At 39.8% G+C, this 18,245-nt stretch overlaps 1 protein-coding gene across 3 annotated transcripts in view; it reads left to right on the forward strand.

Annotated features, from left to right (window-relative positions):
• The window catches only part of FAM35A (family with sequence similarity 35, member A), a 94,117-nt gene extending 78,875 nt beyond the window's left edge, over nt 1-15,242 (forward strand). For all 3 annotated transcript variants that reach the window (XM_011990892.1, XM_011990894.1, XM_011990893.1), the window contains 3 exons: nt 3,560-3,788; nt 10,849-10,964; nt 14,258-15,242. In XM_011990892.1, coding sequence (XP_011846282.1) covers nt 3,560-3,788; nt 10,849-10,964; nt 14,258-14,457 — 545 coding nt within the window. In that variant the 3' untranslated portion in view covers nt 14,458-15,242. The remainder of the gene's footprint in view (nt 1-3,559; nt 3,789-10,848; nt 10,965-14,257) is intronic.
• The last annotated feature ends 3,003 nt before the right edge of the window (nt 15,243-18,245 follow it).

The following is an 18,245-nucleotide window of genomic DNA, read 5'->3' on the forward strand; positions in this document are numbered from 1 at the left end:
CAGGTTTAAGTGATTCTCCCACCTCAGCCTTTTGAGTAGCTGAGGAGGGAAGGGAAGGCTAGTGCATACCATCAGTGCCCGCCACCACACCCAACTATTTATTTATTTATTTATTTATTTAGGTAGAGACAGAGTCTCCCTATGTTGCCCCAGTCTGGTCTCAAACTCCTGGACTCAAGTGATCTTCTTGCCTTGGCCTCCCAAAGTGCTGGGATTACAGGCATGAGCCACCACACCCAGCCCATTGCTAGTTTTAATATAAGCAAAAAGGCTACCACTTGTGGTAAAAATGTATAATTCTACATAAAAGTGAAATATAAATCTTTGCAAATATCTGAACTAGATTCTAGTAGCTTTAGAAACTATGTGCCAGGAACCAGGGACAAAGAACAAATACCTACTTTTTATTATATGACAAGGTGGGACCATAAATTCAGTTCCTTACTTTATGTTGGCCAAATGCCAGATTAAAATTTTAACTAGTTGGGTTAATTCACATATGTGTGTAAATATGTTTTCCAATATACGATTGAAGGTTAGCATTGTTATATCATAAAACTATGCTAAGGAGAATACAGGCAGAAAGCAAAAAGGACAACACCTCTCAAAAAACCCAACTTTTAATTGGATACAGAGATTTCATTCTCAGAGAAGAACTTCTTATTCCTAGTTCTACACTGAAACATTTGCTAATACCAGCAGATAATTTAAATTAATAATATTTCTGGAAGATAAACACAGATGATAGAAAATTTACAAGCTTTTATACTATAAAATTTTCATACCATTTTCAAAAATGGAAGTTGCTTTATGGCCATAAAAGACTCTAGATTTATACTAACTGGTAAAATCTTGGTAATGTTATAGCATCATGCAAGTTCCTAAGCCAGTTTTATATTCATGTGCCCCTCCAGTGCTCTGCTTCTGAAACTCTACAGACATACAGAGGTGGTCACCACAGGAAGGAATGCCAGACACAGTTGAAGGGTTACATTACTTTGCAGAGACGTTTAGTTTGGTGCCATGGAGAAGCCAACTCTGTTACTTACTGCTTACACAAAACAGTTATCTGCTGGGATTGAAGTCCTAGAATTAGGTTTAAAAATAAAAATAAATAACATCATAGACAACAACAAAATAGGTGGCCACCACGCTGATGATGAACGATTCCGAGGATATAGCCCCACTTGTTTGAGGATGCAGTCAGGAATTGTGCATGTTCTTGGAAATCCTGGAGGTGTGCTCCTCATTGGGAAGCCATGCCAAAACTGCCATTCAAATCAGTCCTTCAGAGGCTTTGTTCACAGAGGCCCTTTTAGCCTTTTTCATTCTCTTTATGTTCAGCTATGAGGGCTGAACTCATAGTTTTTGTCATAGTGTATGTGTTTTTAAGACAAAAATAGAGAGAGAATATGAAAACACAAGCAACTTTTCCCTAACCTATTTTATAGTTAAATAAAAGGAGAAAGAGAGATCAGCATCGGAGCATTTCCTAGAAGGCTCTGCTTGCACAACAAAAGCCAGAGGGAGATGAGGCTAGGACTGAGTCCTTGTAAAGAAATGAGGATGCTTACCCAGTACCTCATCTTACTGCCAGCAGAATTTCAGTCCTCAGCAGCAGTGATCCCCTTGAAAGCAAAGTCCACATTCAGCATGACCTTTTAATTCTTTTCAAGAGGCGTATAAATTTACAAAATGATAGGATTATGTGAACATTCTTTTAAAATTATTGAATTATTAAGAATTTTTTAGGCTGGGCAGGGTGGCTCATACCTATAATTCTAGCACTTTGGGAGGCCAAGGTGGGTGGATAATTTGAGGTCAGGAGTTCGAGACCAGCCTGGCCAACATGGTGAAACCCTGCCTCTACTAAAAATACAAAAATTAGTCAGGCATGATGGCGGGTGCCTGTAGTCCCAGCTACTGGGGAGACTGAGGCAGGAAAATCGCTTGAACACAGGAGGCGGAGCTTGCAGTGAGCCGAGATTGTGCCAGTGCGCTCCAGACTGGGCGACAGAGCAAGACTCTGTCTCAAAAAAAACCAAAAAAAACCACTTTTTGAGTGGAGGGAGGAGAGTAAGGGTTGAAAAACTAACTGTTGGGTAGTCTGCTTACTACAAAAGACTCTACTTGGGTGACGATATGCCCATGTAACAAACCTGCACATCTACTCCGTGAATCTAAAATAAAAATTGAAATTTTTTTTTACATGATTTTTTTAGGCCAGACACATTGGCTCAAGCCTGTAATCCCAGCACTCTGGGAGGCCAAGAGGAGTGGATCACTTGAGCCCAGGAGTTGGAGACCAGCCGGGGGCAACATGGCAAATCCCCATCTCCACAAAAAATACAAAAATTAGCCAGTTGTGGTGGTGTGTGCCTGTAGTCCCAGCTACTCAGGAAGCTGAGGTGGGAGAATCGCTTGTGCCCAGGGTGGTTGAGACTGCAGTGAGCCAAGATTGCACCACTGCACTTTAGCCTGGACGACAGAGTGAGACTGTCTCAAAACAAAACAAAACAAAATGTTGTAGTAATTTAACATGTCTTTGGAAAAATGTGGTATTGAATCTTCTACAGTTTGTTACATATTTGAGCGCTATGCACTCCTGCTAACTCATGTAGGGATATGTGATACAATTGGAAGAGATGATGAAACCATCTTTGGGCATTGAAAGACTAAAGCAAATGAAGTTAAGAACGGAAGACTCATCATTAACTGAACTCTGAAAGAGATAACCAGAAAACAGTAGGACACCAGAGTGATTAGTTCTTGACCTGGAGTGTTCTTACTTCTGAGAGGATGAAGAACAACAAATTTGAAGGCTTAAGGCTTAAAGAAGCCTTTAAATTGACTATGGAGAAAGGGAGAATAATGCTCAGAAAAACGACCTCACCGGTACACAGTAAGACAAAAGTAAATTAGGAAAAAATAATGTCTGGGGGATAGTAGATGTTCAGTATTTGTTTACTGGTGAATGGATGAGCCATTAGCAGTGAATTATGAATATGCTTGAGGTTTCTCATGAGCCACCTGAGAAACGATTAATAAATGAGAACTTTTTATAACCCACACCCAGAGTATGTAGATGATAATGGTGAGCGGGAAGTTGGAAAAAAGTTTAAAAGAGGACAGGCTATTGATATTTTTGGGTAGACAGAAGAAGAAAAGATCACCTCCTATTTGGCTTTTCACTACGATCAATTAAAAAGAAGACAGGGCAAGGAGAGAGGGCATGTTAGCTAGTTTCAAGTATTCGAAGGGATTTCTTCTAAAGGAGGTATTGAACATACGTTGCCTGATTCCAGAGGAATCAGGGGAGGAAGGAAACACCACATGTTCAGCCAAATTAGCCAAGTAAACCTGCTCTCAGGTGCAGCCAGACCCCCCTGCCTTTAGATTCTAGGAAAATAGTAAAGAAGACCAAGAACAAGACCTCCGTGTATCCTTTTACTACAAGTGACTGTAAATCAACTATAAAATTAGCCATGTTTGTAAATTAAAGTTAAAATTTTGGCCAAATAATTTATAATAATTTATAATATCTGTTTGTCCTTTATAGGAGTGATTCTAATTAAAGCCCAGATTTCAGAGCTGGCATTTCCTATTACAGCAACTGAGAAGATAGCTCTAAATGCTCACAGTTCTCTGAAGAGTATTTTCTCTTCTCTTCCCAACATCGTATATACTGGCTGCGCAAAATGTGGATTGGAACTAGAAACAGATGAGAACAGGATCTATAAACAGTGTTTTAGCTGCTTGCCATTTATTATGAAGAAAATACACTATAGGTAAGGCAACTAAGCAAGCCAATTTGATGGAAAATAATTATTATAGATCTGGAAAAATTAGTCTGTAAACCCTTACTTTCTAAAAAGAATTAACTAGAGCTAGTCGAAGAGAATAAAATTTTCCCTGAGTGATAGATAGCTATTTATGGAAGCAAAAATTTCCCAGGAATCATTACAGGAATTTCTTAAAGCAGTAATTGGGAGATTTTATTGTCTTCAAACAGCTGTACCAAAGAAACATTTTCCTTGGTTTACTTTTTAACCAAAATCTAAATGGCTCATAAATAACTCATTTTCCTACCTTAACATATAATTAGAATTTAAAGGCTAAAAGTACCATATGATCTCACCTCTGAGTTGTTGTAGAAACTAGTAACACATTTAACCTATTTTCCTACCTTTACCTTAGAAATTGAAGCTAGCAAATAAATGTTGTATGGTACAACTGCTAACCAACTCAGCGAAAAACACATTGTTTTTCGAATAATAAGTAGTCAAAAGCTCAGATATTTTTCTTTTTACCATATAAATTACATGTGTTTACAAAATAGCACTCAGTGTTTTATGCTCCTTCTAATTATTTCTAAATATTGCAGTATCTAAAAACTAAATGCAGATATATTCCACATGTTATCATGGCATACTTCAAGAAAAGTTATAGAAGCTTAATTTGTAAACCTTATTTCTCTTTACAGATATTATGTTTGTTATAAATAAGTGAATGAATTTTGCTATTACTGTGACAGTTGCTTTTGTGGAAAAGAAGATTGAATTAGGATGCACGGTAGGCTGGGTGTGGTGGCTCACACCTGTAATCCCAGCACTTTGGGAGGCCATGGTGGATGGATTGCTTGAGCCCAGGGGTTCAAGACCAGCCTGGGAAACATAGGGAAACCCCATCTCTACCACACACACAAAAAAAGGGCATGGTGACATAGGCCTGTAGTCCCAGCTACTTGGGAGGCTGAGGTAGGAGGACTGTTTGAGCCCAGGAGATTGATTGTTACAGTGAGCTATGTTTGCACCACTGCACTCCAGCTTGGGCAACGGAGTGAGACCCTGTCTCAAAATCAAAACAAAAAATGCATGGGATGTTACAAACAACATTGATTTATTGATAGTTAAGGCCCCTAAAAAGTACATATAGGTGACTTATTTATATCATTCCAAATATGTCTATTCAATATAAGCATTTATTAGACAAAAATGTTGCTCAGTACTATTCCTTATGGGGAGAAGGGCCTTTGATTCTTTAGTTTACAAAATGACTGTTCAAGAGAAGGACTTCACAGATTAGTATCACCTGATTATGGCATAACTAGTATGAGGTATGTAAGATCTCTTCCTAAACTATACCACATTAAAGATGTAGTGCTAGTTTGTTGTCTTGCTGGAATGTTGAATGGTCATGTTAAGGCAATAATTATTATTTTTTATTTATTTAAAAGCCTTTTTTAAATTTTTAAATTTTTTTTTTTTTGAAACAGAGTTTTGCTGTTGTTGCCCAGGCTGGAGTGCAGTGGTATGATCTCAGCTCACTGCAACTTCTGTCTGCCAGGTTCTTCTGTCTCAGCCTCCCGAGTAGCTGGGATTACAGGCATGTGCCACCACACCCAGCTAATTTTGTATTTTTATAGAGACAGGGTTTCTCCATGTTGGTCAGGCTGGTCTTGAACTCCCGACCTCAGGTAATCCACCTGCCTTGCCCTCCCAAAGTGCTGGAATTACAGGCATGAGCCACCACGCCCAGCCTAAAAGCCTTTAAATTGTTTAGTCCAGATTATGTGGTTTCCTTGAAAAGAAAATATTGAAATTAACAAACTGCCTTCAAGGTATCAAGTATGTGACTCCAAAATCATCTACATGAATCAATCAGCAAACTGAGTAAGAGAAAACTCTCAATGATTATTTATTAAGACTCAGTCAAATATTTATTAGGAATCCACGTATGTTCACATATCACATATGTACTATGGATGTTATACTGGTTGATCTAAGTAGACTTTTTGTGCCCAAGAAGCTTGGTAGTCCGTTTAAGAAACACTTAATCGACTGGGCGCGGTGGCTCACACCTGTAATCCCAGCACTCTGGGAGGCCAAGGCAACCGAATCACGAGGTCAGGAGATCGAGACCATGCTGGCTAATACGGTGAAACCCTGTCTCTACTAAAAATACAAAAAATTTAGCCGGGCTTGGTGGTGGGCACCTGTAGTCCCAGCTACTCAAGAGGCTGAGGCAGGAGAATGGCATGAACCTAGGAGGTGGAGCTTGCCATGAGCCACGATCACACCACTGCACTCCAGCCTGGGCGACAGAGCGACACTCTGTCTCAAAAAAAAAAAAAAAAGAACATTTAACGAACATTTATGTGACATAATAGTCCCAAACTGTGAGTAGGTTGGTCATATTTTACATTGGTTGTAACTTGGAGCTGATTTTCCAATGGAAGCAACATTAGATATTGCGTTGGAGTCTCATACGAGGCCACAGACATTTATTAAATTTACATGTAGATAGCATAATTCCTGCTCTTCAAGATATCATAAAACTCAAATACCATTTTTAACAATGTTTCTACAGAATATTCAAATTTACAGTTTTGGAATACAAGAAATACATTTATTTTTCTGTACTAGAAGCCAGAAAACCCAGCAGGTCAAACCACAATTAAGGCTCCTATTTAGGCAGCACTAGGAAACGTTTGGGTCTCTCAAGAGGTTGTAGCCAAGGTGCAGGCCGGGGCTGCAGTCATCTGAAGGCTTGACTGTAGTTGGAGGATTCATTTCCAAAGTGGCTCATTCATATGGCTGGCAAGTTGAGTTCCTCTTCACTTGGGTCTCCACAGGCTTCCTGAATGTTCTCACAAAGTGGCAGCTCATTTCCCCAGAGCAGGAAAGGCAAGAAAGAGAGTTCCAGGTAGAAGCCAGCCTTTTTGTGACCTAGACTCAGAAATCATGTGGCATTACTTCCACCAAATTCTGTTCATCAGAAGTGAGTTTAGCTGCACATTGGAGAGTGGATTAGAATGAAGCTAGTGCAGAGAAGAGGTAAGAGGCTGTTGCCTTATTTTGGAGGAGAGATGATGGTGGCTTGACTAGAGAGGAGGTGGTGGGAATAAAAAGAAGTGGACAGATTTGAGAATGGTTGGAAAATAGTTTGCAAGATGTAGTGATTGGTAGGTAAAGAGAGAGCACAGGTACATTACACATCATTGACAGTTGGGTGAACAATAAGATTATTTATTAAAACAAGTAACCTTGGGAAAATGTTGATCGTATTGAGCTTGAGTTCCTGAGAGGTAGCAAGTTGGAAAGTGGTTAGATGTACAGAAATGCAATTTGCAAGAGAATTCGGGGCTAGGCTTATGAGGTTATATGTGGTGATTGAACTCTTCCTTGGTTTCGGCACTCTGTTTTGTTTTTCCTTCTTAATCTTCAGTTATTACCTCTCCTAATGAATTATTCTTACCAGCCTATAAACACACTCCTGTATTTCTCGTATTAAAAAAACAAACAAAATCATCCACTAACGTTACATCTCCCTCTTATCCCTTCGTTTTTCTATTCTGTTTTATACCCAGCCAAACTTTGTTAAAGAGTTGTAAATATATTCTCTCTCCCCATTATGTCTTCAGTTTCACTCCAGTTATTCCATTCTACTCCCACCATGCTGCAGAAGCTGCTTTTGTCAAAGTTACACTTTTGATGTTGCCTGAGGCATGGATACTTCTTTCCTCGCTCTAACTGCTCTCAGTTATATTCGGCATGTCAGGCTACTTCCTCCTTCTTGAAATAGCCTCCTCCTGGCTTTCTAACCTGTCTCTCAGGCCCTTCCTTCTCAGCCTCTTCTACCCCCTCTTTAAATGCTGGGGTTAATCTTGAGCTCTCGTCTGTGTCCTTCCTCTTATTCTTTCTGTACATTCTGCCTGGATGATCATAGCTGTTTTCATATTTGTACTTACATCTTCACCCTGACTTTCTCCTCCAGGCTCCAGTAGTTAGTATCAAATCCTTTGCTTGACGTCCATCTCACATTTAAACATACCCACAATAGACTGTTGTTTTTCCTAACCATACTCAAATCTAGTTCTCTTCATTTTTATACTTTCTGGAAAATGACACACCATCTACCCAATTATTTAAGCTGGAAACCTGGGCACAATCGTTGAATCATTTTCTCTTCCCTACCTCCCCTATCTAATCTATTAGCAAGTCCTAGGAATTTTCATTCAGAACTACATCACAAATTCATCCACTTTTTTCCATCTCCACTGCTAACATCTTAGTCCAGTGTATCTCAGCAGGGGCGTTGTTGACATTTTACGCAGGACAGTTTCTCATTATGTACCATATCCCACACACTGCGGGCATGTGGCATCCCTGTTTACCTTCCCCTAGCTGAACCTCAGTTACTGTGAAACCAAAATGGAAAGTCAGTGCCTGCTCGTCTGGGATCACTCAGGCCTCATCTAAGTCACTACTACCTGTTGCACAAACCAGCACACCAGCAGTCTCTTGGTGGAGCTCCTGCTGGCCTTGCCTCCTCCCCTTTATTCTCCACCTGTTAGCAGCGTGATTACCCCTTGCTTCACCCATCAGTCGTCTCCTTATGCTTGTTGCCTCTGCAGTCTCATCTGCTGCCACTCCCCTGTCATCCAGCACTCTAGCCACGTGGCCTTCTTTCAGTTCTTCAGACATTTTGATTTTTCTCCTTAGGATGTTCTCGAATTTCTTCCCTCAGTCTGACTCCACAAGGCTGGTTTCTTTATGTCTTAGATTAAATGCTGCTTTATCAGAGAGGCCTTTCCTAACCACCCTTCTTTATTTTCTGTTATAGTAGCCTGGGTGTGCTTATTATAATTTGTAGTTGCATACTGTCTTTTCTAAAAAAACATTTTTACTGAAGTAAAATTCATATACAGCAAATTAATCTTCTGAAATGTACAGTTCAATGGCTTTAGTATATTCCCAGGGCTGTGTAACTATCACCACAACCAGTTAGGACATTTTCATCACCCAGCCCTATACAAAGCCTCATACTCATTAGCAGTCACTCTCCTCCCCATGCCCCTCAACCCATGGCAACTACGAATCTGCTTTCTGTCTCTATAGATTTGCCTGTTCTAGATATTTTATATAAATATTATATAATATGTGATCTTTTGTGACTGGCTTCATTTAGCATGATGTTTTCAAGGTGCATCCATGTTGTAGCATGTATCAGTACTTCATTCCTTTTTATTGCAAAATAATATTGCATTGTATGCATATACCACATTTTGTTTATCCGTTCATCAGTTGATGGACAATTGGATTGTTCCTACTCTTTGGCTATTATGAATGATGCTGCTGTGAACATTTGTGTACAAGTTTTTGCGTGGATATGTGTGTTCATTTCTCTTGGGTATATATCTAGGAGTGGTGAATTGCTGGGTCATATGGTAACTGTCTGTTTAACCTTTTGAGGAACTGCCAGACTGTTCTTCAAAATTGCTGCACGATTTTACATTCTCACCAGCAATCTGAGGTTGTAATTTCCCCATATCCTTGCCAGTACTTCTTATTCTGTTTTTCTTTTTGTTGCATGTGCTTTTGGGTCATATCTGAGAAAGGTGTCATTTCTAAGCCAGGGTTATGGAGATTTGCTCCCATATTTTCTTCTAAGAGTTTAGTAGTTTTAGCTCTTATATTTAGGTTTATTATCTACTTTGAGTTAAATTTTGTGTATGGGATAAGGAAGGGGTCTAATTTTATTCTTTTGCATGTGGGTGTCTAGTTGTCGCAGCATGAATTTTTGAAAAGCCTATTCCATCTCTGTTTAGTCGTCTTGGCACCACTGTTGAAAAGCTTATTTTCTTTTTTTTTTTTCTTTTTGTAGAGGTGAGGTCTTGTGTTGCCCAGGCTGGTCTCAAACTCCTGGCCTCAAGCAGTCCTCCTCACCTTGGCATCCCAAAGCACTGGGATTACAGGCATGAGTCACCACGCTTGCTTAATTTCTTCCTATCCCACTACGGTTTTATGTTCCTGAGTGAAGGAACCAGATTTGTCTTGTTCACTAGTGGGTACCCAGCACTTACCACAGTCCATGATAGATGCTCAGTTTGTATTTGCTGAAATAAATAATGGAGGGACAGAGGCTGAGGAAAGAGTGTAGAGTGAAAAGAGGAAGGAACACAGAGTCATCATGTGAATAAAGGGGGATGTGGGTTTTTAGGGGGAAAATCAGTAGTTATGTTTTAGCTCTGTTACATTAAATTCCCCCACTAATGAGCCTGTTTCTGAATTCTATTCTCAATTTATTTTTAAAAAATTAACGTAGTTATAAAATAGGTACCACAGGCCATGGTTAAAATGCACACTACATAGGAGGTTACAAAACAGAGAGTAAAAGTCTCCTTTACCATCCAACCCTCTCCCACCAGTGCTGCTTCCATGCTGGTGAGAAGGTTTTTTGTATGTCCTTCCAGTGATTTGTTATGTTCATCCCAGCACATGTGTATCCCTTTCTTTAGAAGCTTGTGGACAGAGGAATATTGTTCATATTGTTGTTCCTTAGAGTCTATCCTGGTGCTCCTTCCCTAATAGCGCTTGTAAATATTCTTCATTCTTTTTATCAGCCACATAGCATTAAGATGTAGGATGCACTGAAAATTGTTAATCCAGTTCCCTGTTTATTTATATGCAAAACAGTTTATTTCTGATAGGGAAGAATTCAGTTGAAAGAAAAAAATTGAAATTGTGATTGTGAAATATGTGATTATTATTTTTAATTTCATTTCTAAAAATAATTTATAAAACAGTTTAATATATTTTATATTAGTATCTGAAATTTAAAAATGGATATAGAATAGATAAAATGTATTAATTTATCATTTGAAGCGCTTGGGGAAAAAAAAACCTTTTTTTGTTTCTAGGATGTCACAGAACATCCTAGAGTTGTTTTAGGAATTAAAATTAATCCTGCATAAAAACCAAGTGCTTTTTGGAATTATTTTTCATTTAAGCATTTCTTTTATTTGAAAATCTTTTTGAAGGTTGTGTGTTGTTTACTCTTTTGTAGGCCAGCCTTAATGACTGTAGTTGATGGAAGACATGATGTTTGCATCCGTGTAGAATCAAAGCTGATAGAGAAGATTCTTCTCAACATTTCTGCAGACTGCCTCAACAGAGTGATAGGTAATATATCAGTGTGCCATCAAGCGGTTGTTATACTCAGGAGTATAAATGGTATTTCGGAACAGAAAGAGCACTGTACTTTAAATTAAGAGCTTTTCTGTCCATATAAAAGCAGAAGGATAATTTAGCTTAAGTGAAATATAAGCCTATGTAAGTTAGAAGGTTGACTTGCTTTACACCTGTTAGTACATGAATGGTGGGAGGCACCTAATTTCTTCTTAACCTACATTTCCAGTTGGTAAACAAAAACTATTTTACTTAACTCTGGTTTTGTAAGAGTGAAGTCAGTGAGTGTGTGACACAATATATATGAAGATAGTCCACTGTCAGTGGCATGGATTTGCAAGATCTTCAATCGTGATGTCTTAGTCATCAGTGGCTAAGAATAAAGCAAAGACAATATATCTGTCAGGTATTCAAACTCCATTCCTGTTCTCATTAGCCTCAGATCCTCTAAGCTGATGAGCTAATCTGGTTCTGTGATTGCTTTATCTTTTAATAGCAGATTGTTTTTTGTGTTCTTTTTTAGCTGGGGGTGTCTAGTAATTTTTGGTTGAATGCTGAACATTGCATATATTAAGTAGAACAATATAAACTGAGGTAAATAGTATTTGTACCTGGAAATAGGCATGCCTCTTCTGGTCCTTTACTGGAGGTGAGGGGTGAGCAGGATGGTCAGTCTTGTCATATGTTGAGTTGGATTCAGGTTTTGTTGTTTCTCTGGTTACCTTCAGGTCACCACTGGTTTCGAATTATCTTGTGCTTATGGTGGGAGGTGGTTCCCCAGTATTCCTGCTCTACCATCAACTTAGCCCTCCACTCTGCACTTGGGCCTCAGAGAAAGTTTCTCTCCGTGTTCTTGCACCTCCCCAAGTTGCACAAACTTTTGTTGGTTGTTACTTGGTGCATCCTAACCTGGTGGGCAGGAGCACGATTGTTCCTCTTTGATTCTGGTCCAGCCCCAGTCTTATACAGGATCTTGCATATGGTGCTTTCTTGGTAGCCCTGTCCCTTATGTGGCTGTGCCAGTGGCAGCCGAGCTCTGTCTTGTGTCTTTGGTGGGTCTTGTGTGGTCCTGGCCCTGCCCCAGCAGTAGGGGACCACTAATGGTCTTGACCCAGGCTGGTTTTTCAGTCCTCCCTCAGGATGGAGGGATTTTTTTTTTCTTTTTTCTTTCCCGCATCTGTGCTGGTTCCTCACCTGTACCCTGGGGCAACAGGATTTGGTGTCCTTCTTCCAGCAGTTGAAGGCTTTTGTTCCTTAAAAGGGAGGCCAGATAGTGCTTTGTGTTTTGTAGTTGGAAGCTTTCTTTGACGTCTTGCCCTGCCCCCAGTCTTGTGAGCACCTGGTGGAGGTGAGACTTACCATGTGGAGGAGCCTGTGAGGATGCAGACGTTCCTTATGTTGGTGACACTGGCAATTCACTGGCTTTTTGCAATTAATTTATTAATAAAAATCACATTCTTCTTTCCTGCCTATATGGAGGACTTGTCTTCTTCCCGAGGCCTGCCCCAAGGGAACCTGTGCTCCTGTTCCATCTCCCTGGAGGCACCTGTCTCCTTATGTTTCAGTCTTTTTTGCTGTTTTACAACCTTGGTTCTCATGTGTATTCAAGAAAATGATGATTTTATATTTATTCAGCTTTTTCCAGTAACTGTTAGGGTGGGAGCCCCACTCTTTCCAGCTTTCTACATCCTAATTAGAAGCCTCTCTTCTTTTTTCCCCCATTTTCTTTATTTCATTTTTATTCTTTTGACTATTTTCATTCCTTTTATTAATGTTACTTATATATTTTCAGTGTTACCTCTTCTTTTTTTTGTTTGTTTGAGACGGAGTTTCACTCTTGTTGCCTAGGCTGGAGTGCTACGGCACAATCTCGGTTCACTGTAACCTCTGCCTCCTGGGTTCAAACAAGTCTCCTGCCTCAGTTTCCCAAGTAGCTGGGATTACAGGCATGCACCACCATGCCTGGCTAATTTTGTATTTTTAGTAGAGACGTGGTTTCTCCATGTTAGTCAGGCTGGTCTCAAACTCCCAACCTCAGGTGATCCGCCTGCCTCAGCCTCCCAAAGTGCTGGGATTACAGGCGTGAGCCGCCGTGTCCGGCCTCTCTCTTCTTCTTTGCGTAATGTAAATTAGTCTTTATCTCTTAGAGAAGCATTATTCTCATATCACATATACTTCAGTGTTTTGTACGTTCTTGAGACAATTAAAGTTGTACTTCTTGGCATTATAGATTGTGATCATAAGTGAAAATGTCATTGGTTATAAAGTGATCATCAGACCATCCAGATTATTATTAATATTGGTTATTTTTTAGTTTATCACAGTGAAAATACAAAATTTTAAAGTTATTGTAGAGAATTATCATACCCCCCAAAATATGTCATTGGTCCTCCAGGACTCTGTAGCCCCCATCCAAGAAAGACTGTGATAATTGTCAGGGGGTTAATATGGTCTGAGCATGGTCCATGGTGCTTTGTCATTCTGGTGTTGAACAAACCTACCAAGTGTCTTGATTAGATGTCCTAAAAAAGTGAGAGGAAGAGTATAGGACAAATGCAAAATAAAATAACACATTTAGCTATAATTTTAGTATTTTTTATTATTGAGATTCAATATTTCTTAAGTGACCAATTCAAGATTCTTTTATATAAAAAATAAATGTATGCATAAGTAACTTGATCAGAACTGTGAACTGGATAAGAGCACTCTTCTGATGTACTGTAGCATAACCAGAACTACTGTCGTGACGTCTGAACGGTGTGTTATCTGGGCCTGTTTCTTGTGGCAGCGGGATCACATGCTGTCACTCTGGAGTGCCTCAATAGCTTGTAACTAGAAAGAGAAGGTGTAGGAAGAGTAGTTTACTTATTTATTTATTTAGAGACAGAGTCTTGTTCTGTTGCCCAGGCTGGAGTGCAGTGGCACAATCTTGGCTCACTGCAACCTCTACCTCCCGGGTTCAAACAAATGTCCTGCCTCAGCCTCCTGAGTAGCTGGGATTACAGGCATGTGCCACCACTCCCGGCTAATTTTTGTATTTTTAGTAGAGACAGGGTTTTACTGTGTTGGCCAGGCATGTGTCGAACTCCTGACCTCAAGTGATCCTGCCATGTCTGCCTCCCAAAGTGCTAGGATTACAGGTGTGAGCCACCGCTACTGGCCGTGAAGAGAAATTTAAAATGGATTTGAAACTTGAGGAACCAAGAGAAACAATGAAACCCCTCAGTGCGTTTGCTCCTGTCAAGCTAGCAGCGATCTTGAGAGCTCTTTGCTTTCATCTTCTGCAGTTCCTTCCTCAGAGATCACCTATGGGATGGTCGTGGCAGACCTGTTCCACTCCTTGTTGGCAGTCAGTGCAGAACCTTGTGTATTGAAGATTCAGAGCCTTTTTGTGTCAGATGAAAACAGCTATCCATTACAACAAGATTTCTCCCTCCTGGATTTTTATCCTGACATTGTAAAGCATGGAGCCGATGCCCTTCTCTGAGGCCGGAGGAAGAAATTGCAGACATTTCAAGGAAGAAGTACTGAAATGATTTGTCTTTTGAAATAAGTGAATGACAGGACTTTTGCTTTGGATTTTTTATTAAATATATTTTACGAAGAGAATTGCAGTAGATATATAAATTAAAACTTTTTTCTAAGAAAATCCTGTGAGGTTTAAAAAGATTGTTTCTGCTTTTTTGGTTTCTTCCTTTCTTCTGGAGAAATGATCTACCAGTCAAGGCAATATGTAGCCGATCCCTGGGAATTAAAGGTTTGCCCATTTGTTCACTGTGTTTAGTCCCTGCTGCCTTCCAGGCATTGTACTAAGTATGGGGAACTACATGGAAAACCGTCCCTCAGAAACTGCTGCAGTGCTTTTGCTTATCCCTACCTAAAAAACCGTCAATGTGAAATCATTTCCTTGGTTATAACTATACATGATAATGGATTAGTTTATATAAACCTATGTTTAGACAAGTTCAAAACAAGCATGTCTTTCTATAAAAAGCTTTGAAAATGAAGGAAATGAGATCATGTTTCAATTTATTAAAGCGGGGAAGAGCGTTCTGTGGTTAGTTCGTGTCTAGGATTTGAGTGCTTTACTGAATGTATTTACCAGCAAACATGTAGCAATCGGTTCTCTCATTGTGATGGTAGAAGCTCATGTAAAATGGTAGTCATTAATGAGGAAGTATGAAGTGGTACTTATTCTGTAAGTTCAGAGTATGCCAAGTGTTAATATATTATCATATTGCCTGAAAATAAATTTATGATGATATGAACAAGTTTATTTTACTCTGTGTATGTTTTTAAAAATTCCTTTGGTTCAGAGGTGGTAATTGTTTTTTAACTTGGCTTCCCTAAGAATGAACCACAAGAGTTTTGTGATTCTTTCAAAAATAATGTGCAAAAATGCCTTAATGCATGTTTCTGTGGAGAAGGATCTATAGCTTTCAACAAATCGTCAGAGGGTTCTGTGACCAAGAAAGGTAAGAACAAGGCTTTAACTGATGAGTTTCTTTGTGGGGAAGATAAGGGAATTAGAGCAAATGATTACCTAAGTTTTGTCTGGCAGCTAATAAGGTGGGTACAGAAAGAATTGACCCCATTTTGTCTCTAGAGACTGGAATTCAAACAAAATCTTGGCTCCCTTCAATGATTCATTGTATGGGTGATTAAACTTGAGCCTGTAGTTGATGCCTTCCAATCTGTGCTCTCTTAACTATAACCACACTAGGCAGATATTTGGAATTCTGATATAAAATCTGCCCAGTCAATATAGGCCAACCAAGAGAGCTGTTCTCTTAAGTGGGCCCTTCCCCACTTTGACCTCAAGTGGGGACCTAATCCCTACATCAACCAGAACATAATCCCCAGGAACAGATGGCTCTTCACATCCTACTGGGAAGAAATCTTTAAACCATTTCAGGTGAGACAACAGATCACACCAACATCTCTTCACAGTTGTTGGTATGTATTTCATGAATTAACACATATTTCCAGGAGCCCTTATTTAGGTTGGACTGTTTCCTCCAGTCTTGAGGAATCTGAGCTATCTGCAGAAGTTATGAGCTATTTAATTGGGATCAGGATCAGCCCATTGCTCCTGCTGTGGTCTGATTGTGTCACCCCAGAATTCTTACGTTGAAACCTCATCTCTGATGGCATTCAGAAGTGGGGCATCTGGGAGGTGATTAGGTCACAAGGGCTCTGCCCTTGTGAATGGGATCAGTGCTCTTACAGAAGTGGCTCAAGGGAGCTTCTTTGTCCCGTTTTGTCACATGTGAGGATACAGCCAGAAGGTGTCATCTTTGAAGCAGAGAGCAGGTCCTCACTAGACTCTCAATCTTCTGGCACCTGGATCATCCCAGCCTTCAAACTGTGAACAATAAGTTTCTGTTACTTGTAAATTGCCCAGTTTGTTACTTTGTTACAGGACCCAGAACGGACTAAGACACCTCCTGTGTGTATTCCTTACCTGAGATGACAAGTACGTGTCTTTAATCTACTCTGTTATGTTTTCATAAAACTCAGTGGCATAGCCAAAGAATGTCATCCAGCAGTCCCATATCTGGCAGTCTCATGGTGGGCATTTGAGGGAGACCTCATTCTTCATCTCCTGATAGTTCAGCTTGCAGGGACAGCGCTCTTATTTTCAGAGAACCATTTTTACTTGTTAGTCACTTAGTTTCCCCAAAGGTATCCTTTTTCTAACAGCATTAGAGGCATTCACCTTTCTCCCCACTAGTAAGGTCTGTGCTAAGTCTCATTTTACATCTTTTTTTTTTTTTTTTTTTTTTTGCGGGGGGAAAGGGGGTCTGATATCAAATGAGTTGACAACATTGGGTGCATGATCCACCCTACGGACGTTTGCTGAATGTCTACCATGTGCCGGGCACTGGGAATACAAAGACACGAAGGTCTGCCTTCTGTAAGTTCACAAGCAAGCTGGTGAAGAAATATTTAAACAAAATTATATCAGCGCCAAGATTAAATCTGTGGAATACAGAGCCAAGGCAAAAGAGGTAACAGTAGGATGGGTTTGTTAGTCATGACTCTTGGTTGCAGGTGATAAAAACCCAACTCAGAGTAGCTTGAGCAAAAAAGGGGGACTTGATTGACTCACATAAATGAGGGTAGTACCAGCTTAAGGCACAGTTGAATCCATTGGCCTAAATTACCTGGTTACCCCAACTCCCTAATTCCCTCCCTCCCTCCTTCCCTTCCTTCCTTCCTTCCTTTCCTTCCTTCCTTTCTCTTTCTTTCTCTCTCTGTCCCATCTTCCCTTCCTCCGTCCCTCCCTCCCTCTCTCTCATCAGAAGAGGTCTTTTACGCTGTTATGCAAAAGCATAGATGTTTCTGCAAAGTTTTGATAGGATAACATTCTCACAGTGATTATAAATTTTCATCATCCCTAGAATTCTAAACTACTGGGATCTGAGGCCGTAAGTTGTTTAAGAGTATTCTGATATTACCTTAGATTCAGCAAAACTTGAATAGTTGATCATGCCTTTCTTAGAAGAAAATATCTGTAATTTCTCAGAACAATATAGAATGAGACAGAAAAACTAACCATTCCTATGTTTCTAGGTGTTGGAACACAGGTCATGAATCATAGAACAATTATAATAAAGTGTTCATCTTTCTCAGTAGTTTAATTCTGGCCCCTGATTGAATGTCAACAGGGGAGAAATGTGTGAGAGGGGATGAGGTTTGCCAATTAATTGTCATTATGTCTTTGGAGGTCTTGAACCTGGTTTGTTATTAAGAAGTGAATTCTACCCACTTAAGGCATTCATTTGCTAAAAGTAACCTGTCTGCTTCACTGCAAGCTCTACCTCCCAGGTTCAAGCAATTCTCCTGCCTCAGCCTCCCAAGTAGCTGGGATTACAGGTGTGCACCACCACACCCGGCTAACTTTTGTATTTTTAGTAGAGATGAGGTTTCACCATGTTGACCAGGCTGGTCTCGAACTCCTGACCTCAAGTGATCTGCCCGCCTCGGCCTCCCAGAGTGCTGGGATTACAGGCGTGAGCCACTGTGCCTGGTCTTAAGTTTATAATTTCTTAACATTGTGTTTAAGCCTATTCACAAATATTCTTAAATAACATATCAAAAGAATTTACTTACACTCTAATAGGAAAGATTCTAAAGGAAAGATTCTACATTAGGATGCAGAATCTTAAGGAAACAATCTTCAATTTCTTGACTTAGACATTCTTGGTAACAGACCCATACAGTAAGCTGGGTGCTGCAATATGCAGTAGAAACACAATGTCAAATTAGATT

The sequence above is a fragment of the Mandrillus leucophaeus genome, unplaced genomic scaffold (genome assembly GCF_000951045.1).
Source record: "Mandrillus leucophaeus isolate KB7577 unplaced genomic scaffold, Mleu.le_1.0 Scaffold388, whole genome shotgun sequence".
Lineage (NCBI taxonomy): Eukaryota > Metazoa > Chordata > Mammalia > Primates > Cercopithecidae > Mandrillus > Mandrillus leucophaeus.